The sequence below is a fragment of the Abrus precatorius genome, unplaced genomic scaffold (assembly GCF_003935025.1).
Source record: "Abrus precatorius isolate BTA unplaced genomic scaffold, Abrus_2018 Scaffold3, whole genome shotgun sequence".
Taxonomy (NCBI): domain Eukaryota; kingdom Viridiplantae; phylum Streptophyta; class Magnoliopsida; order Fabales; family Fabaceae; genus Abrus; species Abrus precatorius.
In genome coordinates, this window is record NW_020874373.1 from 29,489,458 (window position 1) to 29,511,816 (window position 22,359).

Here is a 22,359-nt window from a genome sequence, read left to right on the forward strand (position 1 = left end):
TTTTTGCTATTCTAATGTTGAAGAGTCGTCTTCTCACCTTATATATTCATATAATCGATCTTATGTTTGGACCAAGTGTAATATATAATTGGCTTGGTTTCACTACTATATTACCTTTGGACTGGAAATTTCAATTTATTCACTGGCTAATTGGTTTGCTTTTATGGTCTTTATAATTGCATTGTAATGATGCCATTTGTAATAATGTTGATTTTTTATTCTGATAAGATTTTCCCGTTGCTTGCAAGTTAAAGCTTTGGTTATGGATTTGATAATTAGTTATCAAACCCTTCGCGATATATTAAAAAGTGCTGTTAGACATATATTTCGAATGTGAGGGTTGGGATACTCCTTATCCTCCAATTAGTAATTTCTTTTGTTGATAAAAAAAAAATTGTGTTTTTCTCATTTTTGCGAAAGGATGAATGAGATTTCTAAAGCATATTGTACTTCCTCTTATCATATTTATATAAAAAAATAATAATATAATTAAAAATAGGCTTATTTCTTAATTTTTTTTTAAAAAAAATACTCTTATAAATAAAATTGAAAGAAATATCTCTATTTTTTTCTTTGGCTTTTTGCAGAGGAGTTAATAACTCGAATTAATTTACCTTTGGTCAAAACGAGTATATTGAAAAGGATTTCTCACAGTCGTTAATTAATTAACATTTTTAAAAGAGAAAAAAGAAGAAGTAAACACCAAGAGAGTCCAACTCCTTTATCATGCAAATATCTTATGTTAAGACTTGATAATGTTAACGTTACGTAAACACGTTGATTCATATTTTGGATGTTCTCCATTTCTACGTGCTTATCTTTTAGATAGGAATATGCAATAAAATTAATGCTTCTCCAATTTGTCAAGATCGCGTATGGTTTGATACGTAGGAAGCAGTGAAGCACAGCATATTCCAATTTTTATAATATGCATAAAATTATAAATGAGAGATGCTGCTTTAAAACTTGTACTTCCAAAGTCAATATAATGTAATTAATTAAATATACTTTGCTAAACAAAATAAAAATATACACGACGCAGCTTCTAACTTTTCCTGTTGAATGTAGGTCTTGACTCTTTGAATATAATGAGTTTATTAAGAAGGTAGCGATTATGCTATAAACTTTTAATTATTGATTGTTTATTTAATAAGTTTTTTGAGTTTGATTAAACCCTTAAATAATTATTTATGTTATAAATTGAACAATAAAATTTATTAAAATAAATTAAAAACAAAGTTCTTTAAATAATTTATAAAAAAATGTTTATACTGTAATTTTTACCACAAAGTTTATTAATATAAAATTTTTTAAAAAATTAATAACTAACTAAATAATCTTATTGAAATAAGTTTTCAAATGTTATAAAAATAAAAAATTATTTGTATAAACACTATAAATTCTTTGAAATACACCCTTTTTATACATTAAATAAGAAAATGATTTCATATAAGACAGAGAGAGTGAGAGAGTTACTTTTCCTACTTCTCTTTCCCCTTCCATCGTAAGACATCTAAATTAATAACTTCTTCGTCACTTTGACATTCTCTTCCTCTTCTCATTTAAAAATAGGATCTTAGGTTGATGCAACGACAGAATGTCGTCGCAAGGATTGGAAATAAGAAAAACATTAATTGATACAAATATATATATATATATATATATATATATATATATATATATATATATATATATATATATAAAACACAGGAATACATAGGTGATAGGCAACAGTTTTGTTGAAAGAAATTTAATATTTTAAACTGCATCCTAATTAATAAGCATGCGTCTCTCAATAATCTATTTGATGGGAATTCGTCACTTTTCTCGTGGAATCCCCAGAAATAAGAAAAACAATCCATCGTTCAGAATTTAAATTTTTTATTTGTACACTAAAAAGAATTTAATCAAGCATGATTTGTTTTAATTTTTCATGCACACATATTTCAAAAATATATCTTAAAATTAACGAATTAAAATTTTTTTATCTCATTTTGATGTCCAAAAAATATTTTTCTCTAAAATATTTAAAGAACAAGTAGTTATACGTGATAAAATTTGGTCAAATGCAGATAATTTTCTTAACTCTTCAAAATAAGTTAAGAGGAGTTTGAAATGGTTACAATATTATATTCCAACAAAATTTTAATATTACTCGTCTTTAAGATATATTTTAATATCTCAAAATTTAACTCTATATGTAGATATTATATATATAAAGAGATGAGATAAGTTAATCTCAAGAGTTTTTTTTTTTTTTTCTCTCTTAATCATTCTTTATGAATATTTAATTTTATTATTTTAATAAATTGAAAATTCTTCTTGAATAGATAAAGTATATAAAAACTTATACAAATGAAAAATTAATTAATAGTTTTTTAAACAATTGTAATGTATAAAATAATTTTTAAAATATAAATAAATATTAACAATAACATTACATATCTAAAACTTTATGCATTACCAACGTGTTAGTATCTTACATTATTCAACAATTAAATTAATAAAATTTAATGTTTTATAAAGATTTATTAAGTAAAATAACTTTGTCAAAATTTATTATTGAAGTAAATTAATTTTAGCACTTTCACACGTACATGTATATACAAGTCAATATTTATCAACAATAAGTGTTAAACTTAAACACGTATATTTAATAATATAAATATAATTTATTTATATAAATATTAGTTTCATTTTGTTCTTAATATTTTATTTTATTTTAAATAATAGTATTTAATTTATAATTTAAAGTTTAGTTAGAAAACAAATCTTAAAATTAGATTGAATAGAACTCATTTAATACATTATGATATTAAGAATAAATTTTAATATATCAATTATTTTTTAATACTAGAGAGTATTCATTGAATAATAAATTTATTAAATAGTTGAAGAATCATTATTCAATAAATATTCTTAAGAATATTGTATTTAAAAAATTGATATAAAAAAATATTAAAAAAGTGTATCTATGTCTATAGATCAATTTTTAAATATTTATTTATTAAAATATAAAAAAAGATAAATGATGAAATCAAATATCAACTCTAACTTCAATATTTTTCTATCTGCATTAAATTCATTTTTCAAATTATTGATACTCTCAACTCTTAAACATTTTTTGTAAATATCATTATTTATTATTAAAAAATTTAATTAAAAAAATAAAAATTATAAATATTTTTACTAATCTTTGTGAATATAATAATTTTTATTTTTTTTACTGAAATAAAAATTTAGTATGTTTATCAAAATTTCAACAATATTATTTTATATTTTTTTATAAAATATAAAATTAATTAATTTAACAATTGCATCATCTTATATTATCTTCTTAATTATGTATATTAAATTTTAAATAAACAATTGTATAATTAATTGTATATTTTCAAAAAGTTAATAAATAATACAAGTATCCATAAAATGTTAACGGCATATTTTCTTTAGTTGTCTTACATAAAATAAGAAAGTTTGAGATTAAGAAAATACATCTCTACGGAAAACGAAAGCAAACGAATATAAGTACATTATGTCTTCTTCCGATTAAATTAACACAAGATTTAGAAGCAAGTTATTGACTAATTCTTTGGCACTTAATTTAAATACGTTTCAACCTTATCATATAATAACCCTTCTTCTCATATCTGATCCAAATAGTTGTAAGCATTAATTAATAACATATTATTTTACAGAAATACGCACACTGCCTAAAGAAGTCCTCTAGTGTCCATGCAAATATCTTAAAATGGTTTATAAATTCACGTAGGTTTATTGCATTGACGCTTTGGCTGTTTGAACTAGTAATTATCTTCAAAATTAAATGTTGTGAGTTCGTATTAATCAGCTTCTTCATCACTTTAACTCCCTTCTTATACTCCTCTCCTCACTTAAAAATAATTTAAATAGGATTTAGGTTAATGCAACAATAGAATGTTGCCGCAAGGATTGGAAAATGAAAAACACTAATTAATACGAAAAGTATACACATGAAATCATACGAATGCATATATAGGTGATAATTAATTTTGTGGAAAGCAATTTTATATAAGGACTGAATGGTACCTGGGGTTTGTGGGATCGAAGGAAAGAAGAAAAACAATTCATCATTCCTAATTCAATTTTTTATTTGAACACTAAAAATAATTAATATTATATATGATAATATATAATTGTTTTTATGTTTTTATATACACATATTTCAAAAGCATATTTTAAAACTAATGAATTTAAAAGTTTTTCTGTTTTAGTTATCTCATTTTGATGTCAAATTTTTTTCCCTTTAAAGTATTCGAAGAACAAGTAGTCATACATGATAAAACTTGGGCAAAAGAAGATATAATTCTTAACTTTTTCAAAGCAAGTCTTGGGAGAGTTTGAAATGACTCAATGACTGACATCTCTATTATACTTCAACAAAATTTTAATATTACTCATAACTAGGATATATTTTAATGTCTCAAAATATATCCCGATTATATAGCAAGATTATTTATATTAATTTTGAGGATAACATAGTATAATAAGTTAGCATCATACTATCTTTGGTTGTTTACCATAAAATAAGAAAGTTTGAGATATAGAAAATACAAATTTAAGGAAAACGAAAGGAAACAAATATTAGGACATTGTGTCTTCTTTCGGTTAAATTAACACAAAATTTACAAGCAAGTTCTAGACTGATTCTTATTTGGCACTTAATTAAAATACGTTTCAGGCTTGTCTCATAATAACTCTTCTCATGTTTGATCCAAATAGTTGGAAACATCGATTAATAGCATATATTATTTTACATAAATACGCACACTACAAAAGAATTCCTCTTCTATTCATGCAAATATCTTAAGGTGGTTTATAATCTTCGCGAAGGCTTGTTTTTTTGACGTTTTCGTTGTTAGAACTAATAATAATCTTTAAAGTTAAAAATTAACAAAATCATTAAATGTTGTAATTTCTAACAAAATTTATAATTTATTAATTGTTTATTGTGTGTTCAAGGATACCCGGTAAAATTTTATATAATAAAAACATTAAAAAATTACTATTTTTTAAATGATTCAGAATATTTTAATATAATATTTAAATTATATAAGAGAGATGCATTGTTATGAGTATCGAAAGAATTGTTATGTCGCAGACAAAATCACTGCCTGAAAGCAATATTTTGACGATCTCATATGCCCTCTAAGATTAACGGCCACAAACAAGATTTTTAATAGCATGTTTTTAACATCTAATGAATTTCAAATTTTAATAGTTATAAATAATTTTTTAAAGCAATTTTTTTCTTATATCACACTCATGTCCCACCCTAGCGGCGTGTGTGAATGTTTAATTATGGTTTTAAAAATTAAAACAATTAATGTACAAATAAAAAAAATGATAAGATTTCGAATTACTCATAACCTAGTCTAGAATTCAAGAGCTTCTATAAAATGACAATAATGTTATGATTCTGAGGTATGCATGCCGGATCAGAGTTCTATAAAATGATGTAATTTGGTTGAAACATTGTTTTATTTGTTGACCCATTTTACTACTTCACATTATTAATTGGAGATTGTTCAGTTTCGAACTTTGAAAAGGTAAGCAGATTTGATCCCATTTAATGGAGACCGCCACAAGAAAATCCCATGATTAGTGATCTAATCAAATAACAACTTACTTTCGAAAATTCCAGCCAATGAGACAATCTAGGTTTTTTTGTTATTATTAATTAGACTAGAGATATTAATACTCCCCTTATGTGATGTAATAAAAAATATTTATTCTAAAATGTTTGTCATATTAAATGATTAAATAAATTATTTGCATAAAAAATAGGTGAATGTTTAGTTAACATAAATTTGTAATAAATAAATTAAGGTTATAAAAAAATTATCAACCAATACATTTAAAATTAAGCTTTTGTTTCTTATAATTAAAATTAAAAAATTTTGATAGTTGTTTCTTATAAATATGATTAGAAGTAGTATTATTTTTAATGTAAATTATTTTTTATTAAAAATAAGAAAAGAAAATCATAAATTTGCATGTCAAAACAATACTGAAGATTATTGCAAAAAATACTTTTCAAACCCTCTGGGAATTATTATTGTCTTTAAGGAAAAACAAGATATACTAATCTCGTGCCTTCTAAGGATTCAGCTCGATTCCCCTTATCCCAATTTTCGTCCAAGTGGAGAGAAAAATAAAATAAATTAAAATCATATGGCTTGATATGCCTAAATTGATGATGATCTGAACTCATTTTAAATAAAATTGATAAGAAAATTACAAAATTAAAATAAATTTTAAAATAAAAATTATAGAATTATTTTCTAAATTTAAAATTATATGAATTTTAAAATGTAAGTATTTTAATTATTAATAATGAATATATTACTCTATTAACCACACACTTGAGATAAAAATAAACATTAAAATTGAACAAAATTAATAATAAAAATAAAATATAATAATAAACAAAATTAAAGGATCAAATACCTAATTGTAGAAACTATTTATCTCATATAAATTAAGAGATATTGTTTTATATTTTGTTACTTCCCAAAAATTGAGTTGATCACTATGTTTATTGTATCTTTAATTAAAAGTTTATTCTCTTGGAGAAATTATTTTAAAGTTGTCAAAATGTGTTACAATCCATGAATTAATTTGACTTGTAAGAGGATTGACATATAATTTATTCATATTTTTCTGCTATTCGACTCTTATCCACCAATTCTATTGATTAACCCGTGATAAGCCAAGTCAATTCATAAGTTATTATTATTATTATATTATAAATGACTAAACCCAATAACCCTAAAAACTCATTTGATTAATATGGTATGATATAAAATAATAGGATATGGGAGTTAGATAAAAGTTGAGTCATTCAAATCAAACTAATCTATGTTAGTATTTTAATTTTTTAATCTGTATTTTAATATTTGGGTTCTTATTTATTTTTTTTATAATTTTATCATATTTTTAATTTGAGGAGCTAAGCTCCTGAGTTGATGACTTAAATCAAGTTAACATTTTTTTTAATTCACTCTAAACGTGAGACAGGTTAAGTTGACATATAATTAAATTAAATTTGTAACTCGAGCAAGCTAAATTGACCTATTTTATCAACTTTAATACTCTCTGATTCATTTTATAAGAAAGAAAATGAAGTATTTTTTTTATTATAAAAAATAAATAATAGATTCAAGATGTATTAATTAATAATTTTTTATATCTTTTTTTTATTAGTATCATTAAATATATAAATTATTAATTATATCATTTTTAAAATAAAATTTATATTTATAAAAAATATAACATATTTAATTTTTTTTTTAGTCCTGATGATTTAATATTTTATTTTTTATAAACAGGATTAGAGGAATTATTTTAAATGAAAGTAAAAATTATTTCACATTTTTTTATGACTGTATTTTAATGGAGAAGAATAAAACTAAAAAAAATTAATAAATATGTTAGTTGATATAAAAAAGAATGATAAAAATATAAATATGTGTAATTAGATATATAATTTAGTTAAATATTTATCAAACAAATTTTTATATCATAATTTATATTATAAATTTATTAAAATAAATTAAGCATAACTTATTATAATAAAATATATTTAAAATATTAAAATTAATTATAATTTTTTTATAAATAATCTAACAGCTTTGTTTGTATGTATTGAAATGGGAGTGAAATAAAATAGAAAGGTAATAAAAGATTTCAATAGTTTGGTTGAGTTGAAATAAATATGTGAATGTTCAGTGAGACAAACATTTTTATATTTCATTTTTAGGCGTTCAAAAAATTCATTTTGTCTGATGCAACTGTTTTTTTTTTAATTTTGTGATTTATTAAATAAATTTAATATAATTATAAAAATTAAAATATTTTTTTAAAAAAAAAATTTGGATTAAAATTAATTTCTTATTTTAACTTATTTAAATAATACATTTTTTAATTTTATTTCCATTATATTTATGTTTTGCTAATATTTTTACTGTATTTTTTATCTTATTTTTTTTTCTCTCTATTTTATCTCTTATTTCACTGTAATTAAAAATAAATTATAAAAGTTACTATCATACTCTAACTTTGTCTTGCTTTTAAAAATACTCTCACGTTTATAAAAAATAAAAGATTAAATTATCAGAAAAATAATTAAATCACTTATATTTTTTATAAATATAAAATTTATTTTAAAAATATATATGATATTAAATGATGTAATTAGTAATTTATATATGTAATTATATTAATAAAAAATAGTATAAAAAGAATTTAATTATTAATGTATTTTAAAATTATTATTTATTTTTATAATAAAAAAATATTTTATTTCTTAAAAAAAAATAGAAGAGAGTACGTTGTGATTATGATTAAGAAAGGATAAGACGTGTCACTCTGTTTAGGAGTTTTTCACGCGAAGACATTGTACACTTACGCTATACGTACACGGTTATGCAGAAGAACAGAGAAACTACATCATCGTTGAACTAGTATTTCTCATGAATTGATTCGTAATTACGTTGAAAAGACATGAACTATTAACTATTCAATCATTTCATTAACCGGTAATTTGGGGCTCCCACAATATTCCCTATTCCATCGAAGCTGCCAAAAGAAGAAGAAGACTTTACTTGGTAACAACCTTGTTGGAATAATACTTTTAATTTGGGTGAAAGTGATTGGTGGGTTTCCCATGCCTATCATGATATGATAATGATCCACAAACAATTTTCTTATTTTATTTTTTACCATAATGCGATTAGAATACATTATATTAGTTTATTTTAGAGAATGTCCAAGGCATGGTGTGCCAGTAATATCAGCTCAAAATAAAATAAAAAATGATAGATTAAGATATAAAATAAATGTGTTTGGAACAAGTAAATGGTTTAATTCAAAAGTAATCACTTATATAATTTTTATTAATTCAACATATTAGAATACCCTTGGATCATATTTGTCTTCACATTGTTCACCAATATTTGTTTCTACTATAAATAGTCAAACAGGATCACTCCTCAAATCAACTTTAGAACAAGACTCTCCTCCTCTGTAGTGTAAAAAGTCCGTAGTTAAGATGATGCAACCAGAGATTCTTCAGTCCCCATGGTTGTTCTATGAAGACATGAGCTCAACTTTTGATCAAGTTGTTGAGTCCTATGGTCTCACCATGGATGACCATGTTGGTGATTGTGGATCCTATGGCTTCACTGGGGACGACCATGTTGATGACTGTGGTCTATTATTAAGTACTCTATTGAGCACACAAGAGGATACTGCTTCTGAAGTCTGCTCCATCCCCTTTCCTTCCTCCCCTATATTCCCTAATGATCATGTCCAATACCCAATTGATGAAGAAACCTTGCAACTTCCATCATTGATGGAGTTGGATGATTTTGATTCCATTTTAAGTACACAAATTAATGGTATTCAAGGGCATGAATACCTAGGAGAAAGTGAAGGAAGTTTCCCTTTACAAAATTTGTCAAGTGAGGTACCACATGATGCATGGAGTCCTACCCCATCAGTGATGTCAGAGTTGTCCACAATTCAAACATCACTAACCTTGCCACAAGAAAACATGGAAATTGACAACCATGTTAGCCTTCCACACTTGATGGAAGCTTGTGGAGAAGCCTTGGAGCAAGGACAAAAAGCACTAGTTGAAGTGATCTTGAGGTGCATGAGCAAAAAAGCTAGCCCACTTGGTGAATCTCTAGAGCGCCTTGCATTCTACTTGTCTCAAGACACATCAAATCATGGAGAGTATCTCAAAGGGGAGGCCTTCAAGAACTTTGAGGCCGCTTTGAGAGCATTCTATCAAGGGCTCCCAATTGGAAAAATTGCTCACTTTGCATCTATTTCAACAATTCTAGAAGCTATACCTGAAGATTGTGATGCCATACACATAGTAGATTTTTGTATTGGACATGGTGTTCAGTGGCCTCCAATGATTGAGGCTATTGCACACAAGCACAAAACATTGAAATTGACATCAATCAAATGGGGTGATGAAAGCTCTGAATGTGTTTCTACTCCATGCAATTTTGAGGAAACTAGAAGACAGCTCTATGAGAATGCCAAATCTTGTGGTTTGAAGTTGATAGTAGAGGAGAAAGGAGTGGAGGAACTAGTTATTGAGATTAAAAAAATTAACAAAAAGGGTGGGAGAAAAGTGTTTTTGGCCTTCAATTGCATGATGGGTCTTCCACATATGGGAAAGGTAATGAGCATAAGACATGCCTTGGAGTTTCTACGGGTAGCTAAGGATTTGATCAACAACTCTGGCAACAGGGGGATTATCACTTTTGGAGATGGTGGAGCTTTTGAGAAAGTGAAAAATAGTTTGAATTTCAGATCATTCTTTGATGGACATTTGGTGCATTACCAAGCCTTGTTAGAATCAATGGAATCACATTTCCCAACTTGTTTCTCAGAAGCAAGAATTGCCATGGAGCAGTTGTTTTTGCAACCTTGTATCTCTTTTCTTGATTGGTTACAAACATGGGAGGAGATGAAAAGGGATTGCCACCTTGAGGCAGAGATTAGCTTAGAGGGTTGCAAATTGAGCAAAAATATTTTAATGGAAGTCAGAGAAGTGTTAAGAGGAAGTGATGGTTCGTACCAGGCCAAGATTGAAGGACAAAATTTTAATGAACTAGTTTTGGAATGGAAAGGAACTCAACTATTAAGATTTTCATCTTGGAAAAACTAAAGGCTAAGGTCTGAGGAGTACACAATACTTCTTTTTTTGAGTGTACGAATCAAAATTACACATTTTGATGATAGTTAGCCGTAATTATTATTTTATTTGTATAGATTCATGCTTGTAGGTATCCTAAAATTATATAAGAAAGTTTATTCTTTGTATATCTTTTCATTATATATAACATATCTAGTTTCCAAATACCTCACTTTAGATGTTGCACTTGCGCCTTAATTAAAATAAGTGAATGGAAATAAAAGTAAAGGAAATTTTTAAAGGCTCTGTTTTTTGTTTTTTTAAAACTTGTTTTAAATTTATTTTTTAAATTTGTTTAACATCAGTTTCTGAATAACAAAATGAATGAAACGATTATTTTACATGATAACTTTTTAAGTTTTAGAAATTAGTGAGCTTTCTTTTTTGGTCCATCAATTAGGTCTCCAGTTCATTGACGTGCAAATTGTGAGATTTTGTTACTTTATTACAAAATTTCCATCTGTGAACGCACTTATTCATAGTTATGTTACCATTTCTTTTTCTGAAAACATAAGAAAAAATAGTTTTTAAAGGTTTCTGTTTTATAAATTTCAAAACTAGTGTTTTAAGGACATTTTTTAAACGTATAGTAAGAAAAAATAATCAGTTTTCACTTGAAAAACCATATTTTAACTTCTTCTTTTTTATATTCTATTTTTTATGGCGGGGTTTGTTCTACAGTATAAAGAGAAAAAGTTTATAACTTTGGCAAATTATTTAATAATTTTTAAATTAAACTAACTTAAGTAAAATTTTTTGGGGGGCAAAGTAACTACTTACTCGAAAAATTAGGTCCCATGATTATAGTTGCTTTAATCCAATCCAATGATGGTAATTATAAAAGGAAACCATTTCCCTCCTTGAAAAGGGAAAAACAAATTCAAAGTTGAATCCCCATTCTGAGAAGAGTTGAGAAACCCTTGCCACTATTCAATTTGTGAAGAGAAGGGAAAAGGTTTTGCCCAGAGATGGCGGAACCATCTAGAAACTTCGACGTGGAGAAGCTAATCTCGTACAGCGACGACCTCGTTAAGGTATTGCAGGACCCTCGTGACCTCAACAACCTTACCCACTGTCTCCACCACACCCTCTCCCTCTCTTCCACCTGCGACTCCGATCTCAACGACGTTCGCTCCTCTCTCCAAGGTCAATTCCCCTTTTCTCTTCCTCGCTTTTCACTCTTCTCTCCCTGAATTCCTCGCTATGCTCTTCCAATTTGCAACTGATATATTAAAATAAAATGTGGGTGTTCGATGTTTTGTGTTCAAGTTTTCGTTTTTGGAATGAAGTTTGAACTTTGCAAGCCTTGATAATGAAAGAAAAAGTGAATTTTTTCTGTTATTACTTGGGGTTGTAGTGCCAGTGTTTGTGGCAATAAGGTTTGATTTCATTTGGAATTATTTGATCCTTTTCATTAGTTTTCTGTCTGAGGTGTTCAAGTTTGGTGTATAGGTTTTGATCTCCAACTTTTTATTACAAGCTACGTTACATTTTGAAAACTTGAACAGTATTGTAAATCACTATGAATGGAGTGGAAGTGTTTCGATGTTTGTATTTGCGCCCCTTTCGATCTTTGTACATTATAAACTCTCACATAATAAGACTATTGTAAATCACTACTCTTATTATGTGAGAGTTTATAACATACATTTAATCATGAAACTTATTGGAGTAACGTTAAAGAGCTTATGGGAGTCGTAAGCTATTCCAAATGCGTTATCTTTAATTTAAATAATGGTAGTGGATAAAAAAAATGTTCTTGGATTTGATAGAATGATTTTTGTGATTTAAGTGGAAGTAGATTGTGTGTAGCATACTAACTACCATTACAATATAATTGTGTTGCTAGAAATTTTACTTTATCTCAAGCAACACATATTGTTTGCTTCTATGAGTAGATTTCCTTGATTGTCTTATGCTGTTTTCCTGTGCTTGTGCTTATCTGAATCAGATTATCAGAGAAAAATAGACGCATGCAAGCAGAAAATCGAGGAAGCTAGATCTGAAACTGCTGCTGCTGCAGACCTAGACCTTCTGCAGAGAGAACTTGAGGACGAGCTTGAAAAAGAACGCATGTTGACAGAGGAGTTTAGATAAGTATTGTTGCTGTTTTCATTTTTTCAATTGCATGCTCTTTTTGGTGACTGATTTCCTGCTTAACATGTCTCGTCTACACAGCCCTCAGCAATGAGTTTAATGATCTAGAACAGCAATGTATTTCTGTCCAAGAGCAAAAGAAGACTTCACAACAAATTGAGAAAAATAAGCTGAGGACACAGTAAGTAAATTAGAAAACTTGAATCTAAGATTGGAAAGCTGTGATATGCATGTGATTTGTTTGTTATTCATTATTTCTTGCATATTATAGTCTCAATCATGTGAGTATGCCTTCTCAAATAACAAGAGCAGAGTCAATAAATCATTCTAAATTGATGAGAGTTTTTAACATTTTCTTTGTAAAGTGGAACATAATGCATTTTTCTCTTCTGTTTCAGGATGATACTTTCAATGTATGCTTCTGTCACAAATATTGTGCCAAACTTGGATGAACAGTCCAAAATTTCAGGGTGTATCCTTTTGTTGAATTTAGTACTCTTTTTCCCCTCATTTGTTTTTTCTTCTGTTCTTCTGTATATGATATTATCTGTTGATCCTGTTCTTCAAAGACAAACATTGCTTGTTCCTTAAACCTCAATCGCAGATATTGTTGAAAAAGATAAAAACGCTGTTGAGACGTTTGAGTATGACACCACAAAGATGACTACCCTTGATATATGTAATGATATTTGGAAAACAATAAGTGCGTGATACATGTGAAACATACTAGATGATCCTTGTAACAATATATTATTTCTCAACTTTGAGTGTCATCTTAGCTATCCAGCAATTCACTCGTTTGATGGTGTAAAAATTCACTGTTAATTGATTATGAATGGCAATCCTGCACTATTGATGCTGACTACTGAGAGGGGGTTGTGATACACAGTTTCATTGGTTGTTTTTTCATCTATAATCGGATACTTGTTTTAATCTTTACGTAGTTGGCCACTTTGCCTATTAAGTATGCAGTACATTTAAACATATACGTAAGTTCAGTTGCTTCAGTTTTCACTTTAAATTAGCTCAATTTGAGGGTTAGTTTAAACTTTATTATTATTCTTTTATTGTCATATACTGTACACATTTGGAGGGATAAGGGTTAGCTCAATAAGGGTATTGAACAAACTATAAAGGATAAGGGTTCTAAAATGATTTGATTTCGCTTGAGAAAAGTGTTTTAGGTTATTAATCAAGCAAATAATCCTCGATTTAAAGCCTGCCCATGGATCTGCTCGACATCGGTATTGTGCAGCAAAAAAGATAACATTTCCCTTGATGAACATGTTAATGCTAGTAAGGGCAACCCTTGACAATTAGCATGCATTTGCAACAGCTACAAACAGCACAGTTTTCCAGGTTTACGAACTTCATCCACTGATTAGTTCCATTGTCGTGTTCTACGTGAACAAAGGTTTACAGCTTTCTCAAACTGCTGAACATATATAGATAAAATATACACAATTCTAATTAGTTAATCAATTTTTTCTTTTACTAAATTTCTCTGATTTTTTAAACTTCACTAAATCATCAAATACTTATATAAATCAAATATACACTATATCGTATGAGGTATATAATAGGTGCAACTTTTGTTGATCCAAAATTTACAAAAATTTTAATAGACTTTTACTTGTTTTTCAACTTATCCAAATTATCAAATATACATCAACATTTTAAATTGTTCAATGTTCAAGTGCATTTTACAAGATGATAAATGTATAATAAAGTTGGGAGTTAAATTGATCAAAAGCAAAATCATTTGATAATATTAAGATTAAACTGATTAATAATTTACAAAATTAAAAGTATTTTTATTTCATAATATTAAAGTCATTCACTATAATAATTTAATTTGTACACTATCTAAATTCCAATTAATATTTCCTCCTCAATTTTCCCGTCAAGATGCCCTTTTTCCATCTGACTAGGCACTTCCTGCAGGTAAGCCCCAATCTATACTACCTCAATTCAAAAATGAGAATGCTATAAGTAACCTACCCTTGTTTTCTTTTGTCAAGAGTAACTTACCCTTGTGAATGCTAAATAGTGACACTACTATGTCTTTTTGGCTAAACTTGAAGAACTCAGTTATCCATACAACACCATTCTTATTCCTTTATAATAAACCTCATCCTCAAACGTCACAAGAAGCCTTTGGATAAATAACAAATAGGCATCTAATAACAAAAGACAAGGTGAAAAGTTTTAGGCAAAAAAATAATTGACTAGTAAATTTTGAATTTTAACACTCATCTCCATTTAAATTTTAAGGAAGTAAACCGACTAGTAACTTATGCAAAAAAATGATATATTTCAGGAAATAAAAAAAAAAGGTTTAAGTTGCTGACTATCTTTCAACAACATATATCTTAAAAGAACCAGTACCAAAACTAACAAACCAAACACTTAGGAGATAAAAATAAATAAAAAGAAGGCACCCTTTTAGTTTGCATAGATTAACTTTGATATTAGATGGAAAGGAAAATTACAATAATTATAATAAATTAGGGGGTATTGTGCTTAATTTATAGGCTAGGGTGGGAAGTGTAATCAGACAAATAAATTAGGGGGGTAAAGTGTTTTTTACCCCCCAAAAAGAAATCAGTCTTCCATTCCTCCAAAGTTGGCATGGACGTGAAATTAATCCTATAATTTAATTTGCATCACCTTTTCTAGGGAAAGAGCTAAATATAGTTATTTTTCACATGAACATAATGGTGGAAAATCAATGTCATCTTGTAGTATGATTATCAATGTTCAGTATTAAGCATATGCAGGTTTCATTGTCAGGCAGGCCTGAGGTACTCAATAATTAACTATCTGGCATGTAATTTAATATGCTCAAGTTGGGTGCAGAGAGGGACCCAAAGATGGTTATTATGCATAACATATGCATACAGGCATAGCAGCATTTTCAGGCATTTTTTGTTTCCTAAGAAAGTAAAGTGAAGAGATAGAAAAGTGTGAAAAAAAATTATAATGTTTGGAAGTTTCGTTAATGAAAAGAAAAACTTTGGTATGGGATTCATTAATTAATGTTCTCACCTAAAGTGCTGAGATTTTCTCATATCCAACCGTGGTTTTTTTTTTCTTCAATATTTTATTAAAAATATGAAAATGTAAAATAACAGTAAAAATACAAGTATTAAGAAAAAAATAATGTTAAATATTTTTAATCATTTTATTAAATTAAATTTTTTATTGTTATAAAAACGTTTGTAAAGTAAATTATCTAATTTTTTATTCTCGTTTTCATCCATCCAAACAAGTAAAAAAATATTATTTTTTTTCTTCTATTTTTATCCACTCAAATAACACATATTTTCTACCTTATTTCTCATCTATCTCGTTGTATTGTTTTCTTTTTTTTCCTTTTTCATCCCAACAAAGGCTTAATGTAAGATTGAGTCAATGCGTATAAATTTAAATTTGAACAAACTTAATTTTATAGATTAACATTAATTACAAATAAATTTAAAGTAATGCAATTTATATTTTAAAAAACCACTTAAAAATTAAATATGAAATAAAATTCGATATAAATTTTTGAAATGATTACAAAAGATATACATCTAATGTTGAGTATAGGAATTTTCAGCATGCACTTAAATATTTGGGTATATGCATCTATTGTTTCCTTTTGAAAATCTAGTTAGTACATATAAGGTGGCTTATCCCTGCCTTGTTGACTACCGTAAATGTAAATTGTTGTGAAATGCTTTATCTGAAGAGCTTTCAGCAAAATGTTCCTCTCATGTTTGTAAAGCCATGTTTGGCTCACAGCGTTATAGCTTCTCAAGACCGTGTCCATTCCTAGCGAGGGTTACATGCTGCTGGAACGGGAACCCCTTTATAAGCCTCGCAAACATAGCGTGTAAAATTTTCATATTCCTGAATCAACAAAAATAAAATAAAAATGCAATAATTCTTACTCTTTACTGCATCATGAGAAGAACATGGAAATTGTGCAAATGAGAAAGAGAAAAATGGCAGAGATAGGACAAACCTTTCCAATAGATTGATTATTTACCATCACCCATGGCAGAAATTCGTGGGGTGTGTAAACAAGTGCAGTTTCATTAATATATTTTAGTCCAAGCTGTGTAACAATTCAAATTTTATATTAAAGATCATAAAGTAGAATACCAATTACTAATATTTATAAGGTTAATATAACATCTATAATTTTGCATAATGCTGTCGTCATTATCAGGTGCAACTATGATTAACCATGAGTTTTTATATTAACTTCACTAACAAAATAGTGGGGAAAAAAATCCTATTTTCCTCTGCTATATTTAGTGAAGAATTTAATTAAGATACATTAAAAATGTAAAACTTTCTTGCTATATCATCTAAATCATGAATTGACATGTCATTTAAAATTGTTAACTTTTCTAACAACTATTTTAAGAGTAATATTTATAATGATGCCTAATTAGTTAATAAAAACTTTTATACTAACTACACATGAAAAGTAAACTTAGTTAATTAGAAAAACCTCTGTTCCATTTCCTCTGTTGTAGCAACTCAGAATAGGTTCCTCGTCCAACCCCAATTGGTTGAAACATCCCTGCCAGTTCTTGTAAGATCCATCAATTGCCTTGAACTCAAAGCAGTGAATCAAACCAAATTGTTTGCTCTGCAACATTAATTGGTGGTAGATATCTAACATCCAGCAGAAAACATGCTTTGTAGGAAAAATTTAAAGTTTATCTATCCCCTGAGGTAAGGTTGTGGAGCTTTTTAAGAATATGTTTGGAAGTAGAGTTATAGACAAAACTTAAAAGAGGGAGAAGACTTTTTTTTTCATTTTTAGTAAACGTCTTTTTAATTCTTAATTTTTAAAATAAAAGAAATAAAACAATAGATTAGTATACAGTTAACATATTAATATTTTATTTACTTTTATAAATATCATAGAACTCAGTTAAAAATAAAATATTTGTCGTTTATTCTTTTTTGAAAAAACAAAAACCAGGGAAGGCACTACGTACCACCATATTATTCCAAACGTTGAGGACACAGGACTCCAACGAATTTAGCTCGCATTCATCAGGGCCATTCTGCAAATTTTTGTTTAAATTTAATTGGGAGATCATCAGATATTCATATTTCTTATAGTTCTTGTCCAAATAAAAAGAATACTCGATACTATACTAAAAGAATATAAGCATTAGAAACTATAAAAAAATTATAGAGAATGAAGAGGAAACAATATTATAATCATGGGAAGTTTTTCAAATATTCTTTACTACTATGGTTAGTCCATGCAGGACACAAGTCATCAGCAGGGAGTACAATGGTCAATGACCAGATCAATTAGCAAATAGAAATTGAAAGACACAGTTACTTTTAAAGCTCTTTTTTTCCCAACTGAGTTATTGAAATGAAAAAGAAAATCATAGGAAAAGACCCATGTAAAAGCAATTGAACAGATCCCACAAATAGAATAATTTAAAGCAAATGAACATTATTAGAATGTACAACTAGACCAAAGTCCTGGCTGCTAAGACTGGACTTTTTTTTTTTTAATGATTTTTTTAATGTTTGATCATTGTTTATTTCCCAGAAATGCATGATTCTATATTTTTTTTTATCACTAGAACTGAAGCAATAATCTCCACTACCCTCAATTTTATATCATGCTATCACCCTCTAAAGCAATCGAATTGATATCAGAATTAGTTTCATCAATGACAGAAAATTCAATGTTGTTAATTATTGAAAGTTTTTAATACATTGCATGCCATCAAATCAATAAACATTATATCCTAGTCCTATTATGGCACCAATTAACATAATCAAACTACTAATTCCTTCAAGCATAAGAAAGATAATAAGGATAGAATAAAACCTGACATATTATGGAATTGTTAGTCTTATTGACATAAGAATTGGCCCAAGGAACAAGCTGCAGATTGACAATGTTGATGAGATCGCTGTAGAAGATGTCCTCCAGATTCTTAACAATGAAAGTTGCACAAGGTAGGGATAGGCTTTCATAGTACACTGATAGATTAACTTTCTGAGAAGGAATCTCATCACTGTTAGCATGTAAACCAAAAGGGTAAGAAGCACCTTCAGATTCATTGATAAAAAAGAAAGGGATCAATGCTAGTGCTGTGATGATTGATAGTTTAGGAGAAGCCATTCTTTTTTTCAGGGCCTGCAAAACAACGAGAACTTTTATGTTGTGCTTCTCTGTGTAATGAATATTAGACTGACTCTAATAAATAAGCCATTCATGTTTCATAAAGAGAAAAATAAATAAAGAAAAAAAGGTAAAAAATATGAGAGAGAGAGAGAGAGAGAGAGAGAGAGAGAGAGAGAGTGTGTGTGTAGAAAGGGCAGCTAGTATTGACTTATGGTACCCATTAGTCCATTGAGCTTCTCTGTACGTATAGGGCTTTATGGTAAACCTTGATGTAACCATAAGATATTTATTGCCATATATTGAAAAATGAATTTCCAAATATGTTTTTGGTAAGACCAAATATTAAATATAATCTTCATCAATTTTTATTTCCTTAGGGTAAACAAGGGTAATGAATTCCAGAAATACACTAGATCAATTAAGGGTTGAAATTACAACCATATTAGCCATGACCACCTATTCACACTAAGCTTCCTTTTATATTGTATAAAATATGCTTTTTATAGCACCACATAAATAAAATAAAAGTTTGAAGGTATTTTGAAATTGGCATTCTTGCGTGTTTGTACTTGACTAGTTGTCTATTGTTTCCCATTGCCTACCTCTATCCCTTTTCCCCCCTAACTCTGTCTTATCCTACCAACTACAACCAGTACAAAACTCACTGTTAGACTTTCATTTGTGTTCCTTTTGTCCTTAATCAGTTTTCAGTTTCTTTCGTTCTTTTTCTTGGACTTCAGTTCTTGTATATATGTAGAATAAAATAAATGATTTAAACTATAAAAAATATTGCTATGATTCTTCAGAATTTTGCCTATAAAATTCAATTTTTAGAATTATTAGCTCAAAAATAAATTTATTCCTTTAAAATATAATTTATAGAAGCACAGGCTTTTCAGTCAAAATAAAAAAAGGGTGCATATTTCAAATGATTCAAAAAATGCTAGCAACTTATTTCTTAACACCGCTTTATTATGAAGTATAATTTAGGTATGACCTCTTAATTAAGAAGTGAGAGCCATTAAACTTAAAATAGAACACATTGTTCAATGAGTTATGTAAAGAAAATAATTTTTAATAATAAAAAATTGAACTATATCCTAAAGAATAACATATTCTAATGAAATTATTTTAGAATTTTAATTAAATTTACAAATAAGACATCTAAATTTTGGATAATTAGTACTTACAACTTAATTATTAGCACTGCCTACTAAACGATAATGATAAATTGTAGTAGATTTTATTTATGATGTTTATAATTTATTGTTGTTTTTGTTCATTAAGTCAATTTACTAATTTAGTGGGGTTGAATTGGATTATCTTTCCTAGACACCCATTTTGTTTGGTTGGAAGGAGGGAAGCATGAAGGAATGGATTAGAATTTTCTGCAATAACGGTAGACTGCAGTTAATATATTTTTGTTTATACAAAAATATTTTACTTTAAAAAATGAAAAAATATATTAATTGTCGATTTTATTTTGTGCCAAAACTACATAAAATTATTTTTCAAAAAAAGAGGAGTTGAGAGTTGTTTAGTTAGACAATTCTCAAATTGGAGGAAATAAGAGGAGAAAGAACTTGATTTTTTTTTAATTTTATGTTTTTAATTAAATTATTAAATAATATTCATATAACATAAAAGATTAAAATGTGTTTTTAATAAAACATATGATAATAAAATTTTAAAAAATTATTTTTAAATTTATATAATTATATATATATATATATATATAAATATAGTTTATTGCAAATGCTATTAACTAATTATTTATCTAAAATTTTTAAATGATAATATTTTTAAAATTATTATAAATTAAATATTAATTTATAAACAAATATTAAATTTTTAGTATATATTAACAAATGCGGACCAGTTAAAAATTAAAAATAATATTTATTAAAAAGTGTTATTATTAATACACTTTTACCATCATATTAATATACTTTAAACATAATTGTTAATAATTTTTTTAATTTGTAACTATAGGCCACTAATTAGTATAAGCTATATACAATTAAATTTTTTTATACTCGTACAAAAATAGAGACAGAGTATATTTGTTTCTTTTTTCTAAAAAAATAATTTTTTATTTTTAAAAATAAAATATAATATAAATTTATATTATATTTATTATTAAATAATTTATATTATATTATAATTTTTTATTATTTTAATATAAATAATTTATATTTTATTTTTAAAAATAAAAAATATTTTTTAAAAAAGAAATAAATATACTCTTGGTTTTACTTTTCAATGCTAAGTGAAATAAGTTTGGAATATCTAGGCTTTTTTATGCCACATTATCCGTGTAATATTTATTATTATTTAAAAAAAAACAAGTATTACTTTTTGCCAGATTGTTATTTGTTCAGAGCATATATTTATTAAAAATATATATAAATTTTGTCAGTATCTTATTTATTCTTTAGCACTTCATTTTTCCAATCTCTAATTCTATATTTGTCAGAAATAAAAATCAAATTATTTGTTCTCTTTTATCTTTCTAATAAAAATGACACTTTTTATTTTAATTTTTTATTAAAATGAATATTTTATTATTATTTATTTTATCTCTTAAGATGTTATTTTTTAATTAGAGGGACTACGAAGAAATCAAAGAGAACAACTGTTTTGATCATATTAACCTATCATTTAAATAAGAAAAATATTATTGATATATTCTTAATATTTTGTTAACACACTTCTTTATTAAATAGAATTTATATATTTTCTCAACAGTTTAAATTTCACCTCTGTTTAATTAGTCTTGTTTTCTAATATAACTTCTATATAATATTTTAAAAATCTGTTAACCTTGATTAAATTTAAGTAGAGGCAGTAAAATGAGTTATCTAGTCGATATTAGAGTGGTCTGCTTTTAACTTTATACTTTGTCAGGCCAAGTTAAAGATACCTGATTTTTATAAATTAAAATAAATGTTCAAGATTAGCTTAAATTCACATTTTATATATAAATAGGTCAAGTCGACCTCAATTAGATAAAAGAGTTTAAATGAGTCAAAAAAAATTATACTTAAAATTTAAAATTTAAACTCGATCATTTAAAAAATGATAAAAATAATAAATTTAAAAATTATTTAAAAATGTGTGTCCAAATTTTATCTTTAAATAATAATCACATATTTAAGAAAGTCTTGCATTGGATAATTTCAACCAAAAAACAATTACTGCTGTAGATGAGTGAAACATGGGAGGAGTGAGTCACGCATTTGTATTTTCTTCTATCCTTGTCCTTGACGTGAAATGTAACGTAAAATGGGTTTCATTACTTTTTTGCTATTATTTTGTTGGTTTGAAAAATAAAAATATATTTTTTACA

General features: G+C 26.7%; 2 protein-coding genes and 1 pseudogene across 3 annotated transcripts; 2 read left to right on the plus strand and 1 right to left on the minus strand.

Moving 5' to 3' along the window:
• Nucleotides 1-9,088: 9,088 nt before the first annotated feature.
• LOC113862444 (nodulation-signaling pathway 2 protein-like) lies at nucleotides 9,089-10,726 on the plus strand. The gene has a single exon (XM_027495530.1). The coding sequence runs from the start codon at nucleotides 9,089-9,091 to the stop codon at nucleotides 10,724-10,726; it is 1,638 nt and encodes a 545-aa protein (XP_027351331.1).
• Nucleotides 10,727-11,622: 896 nt separating this feature from the next.
• Nucleotides 11,623-13,863, plus strand: LOC113863609 (kinetochore protein SPC24 homolog). Of its 2 annotated transcripts, XM_027497253.1 has the most exons (5): nucleotides 11,623-11,899; nucleotides 12,705-12,846; nucleotides 12,930-13,031; nucleotides 13,249-13,322; nucleotides 13,455-13,863. In XM_027497253.1, the coding sequence occupies exons 1-5, from the start codon at nucleotides 11,722-11,724 to the stop codon at nucleotides 13,559-13,561; spliced, it is 603 nt and encodes a 200-aa protein (XP_027353054.1). In that variant the 5' UTR covers nucleotides 11,623-11,721; the 3' UTR covers nucleotides 13,562-13,863. The 2 variants fall into 2 exon arrangements, with proteins under 2 accessions (XP_027353054.1, XP_027353053.1); XM_027497252.1 differs by having other exon boundaries at nucleotides 11,644-11,899; nucleotides 13,249-13,539.
• A 2,775-nt stretch (nucleotides 13,864-16,638) lies between these two features.
• On the minus strand, nucleotides 16,639-19,088 carry LOC113862445 (annotated as a pseudogene).
• Nucleotides 19,089-22,359: the final 3,271 nt, after the last annotated feature.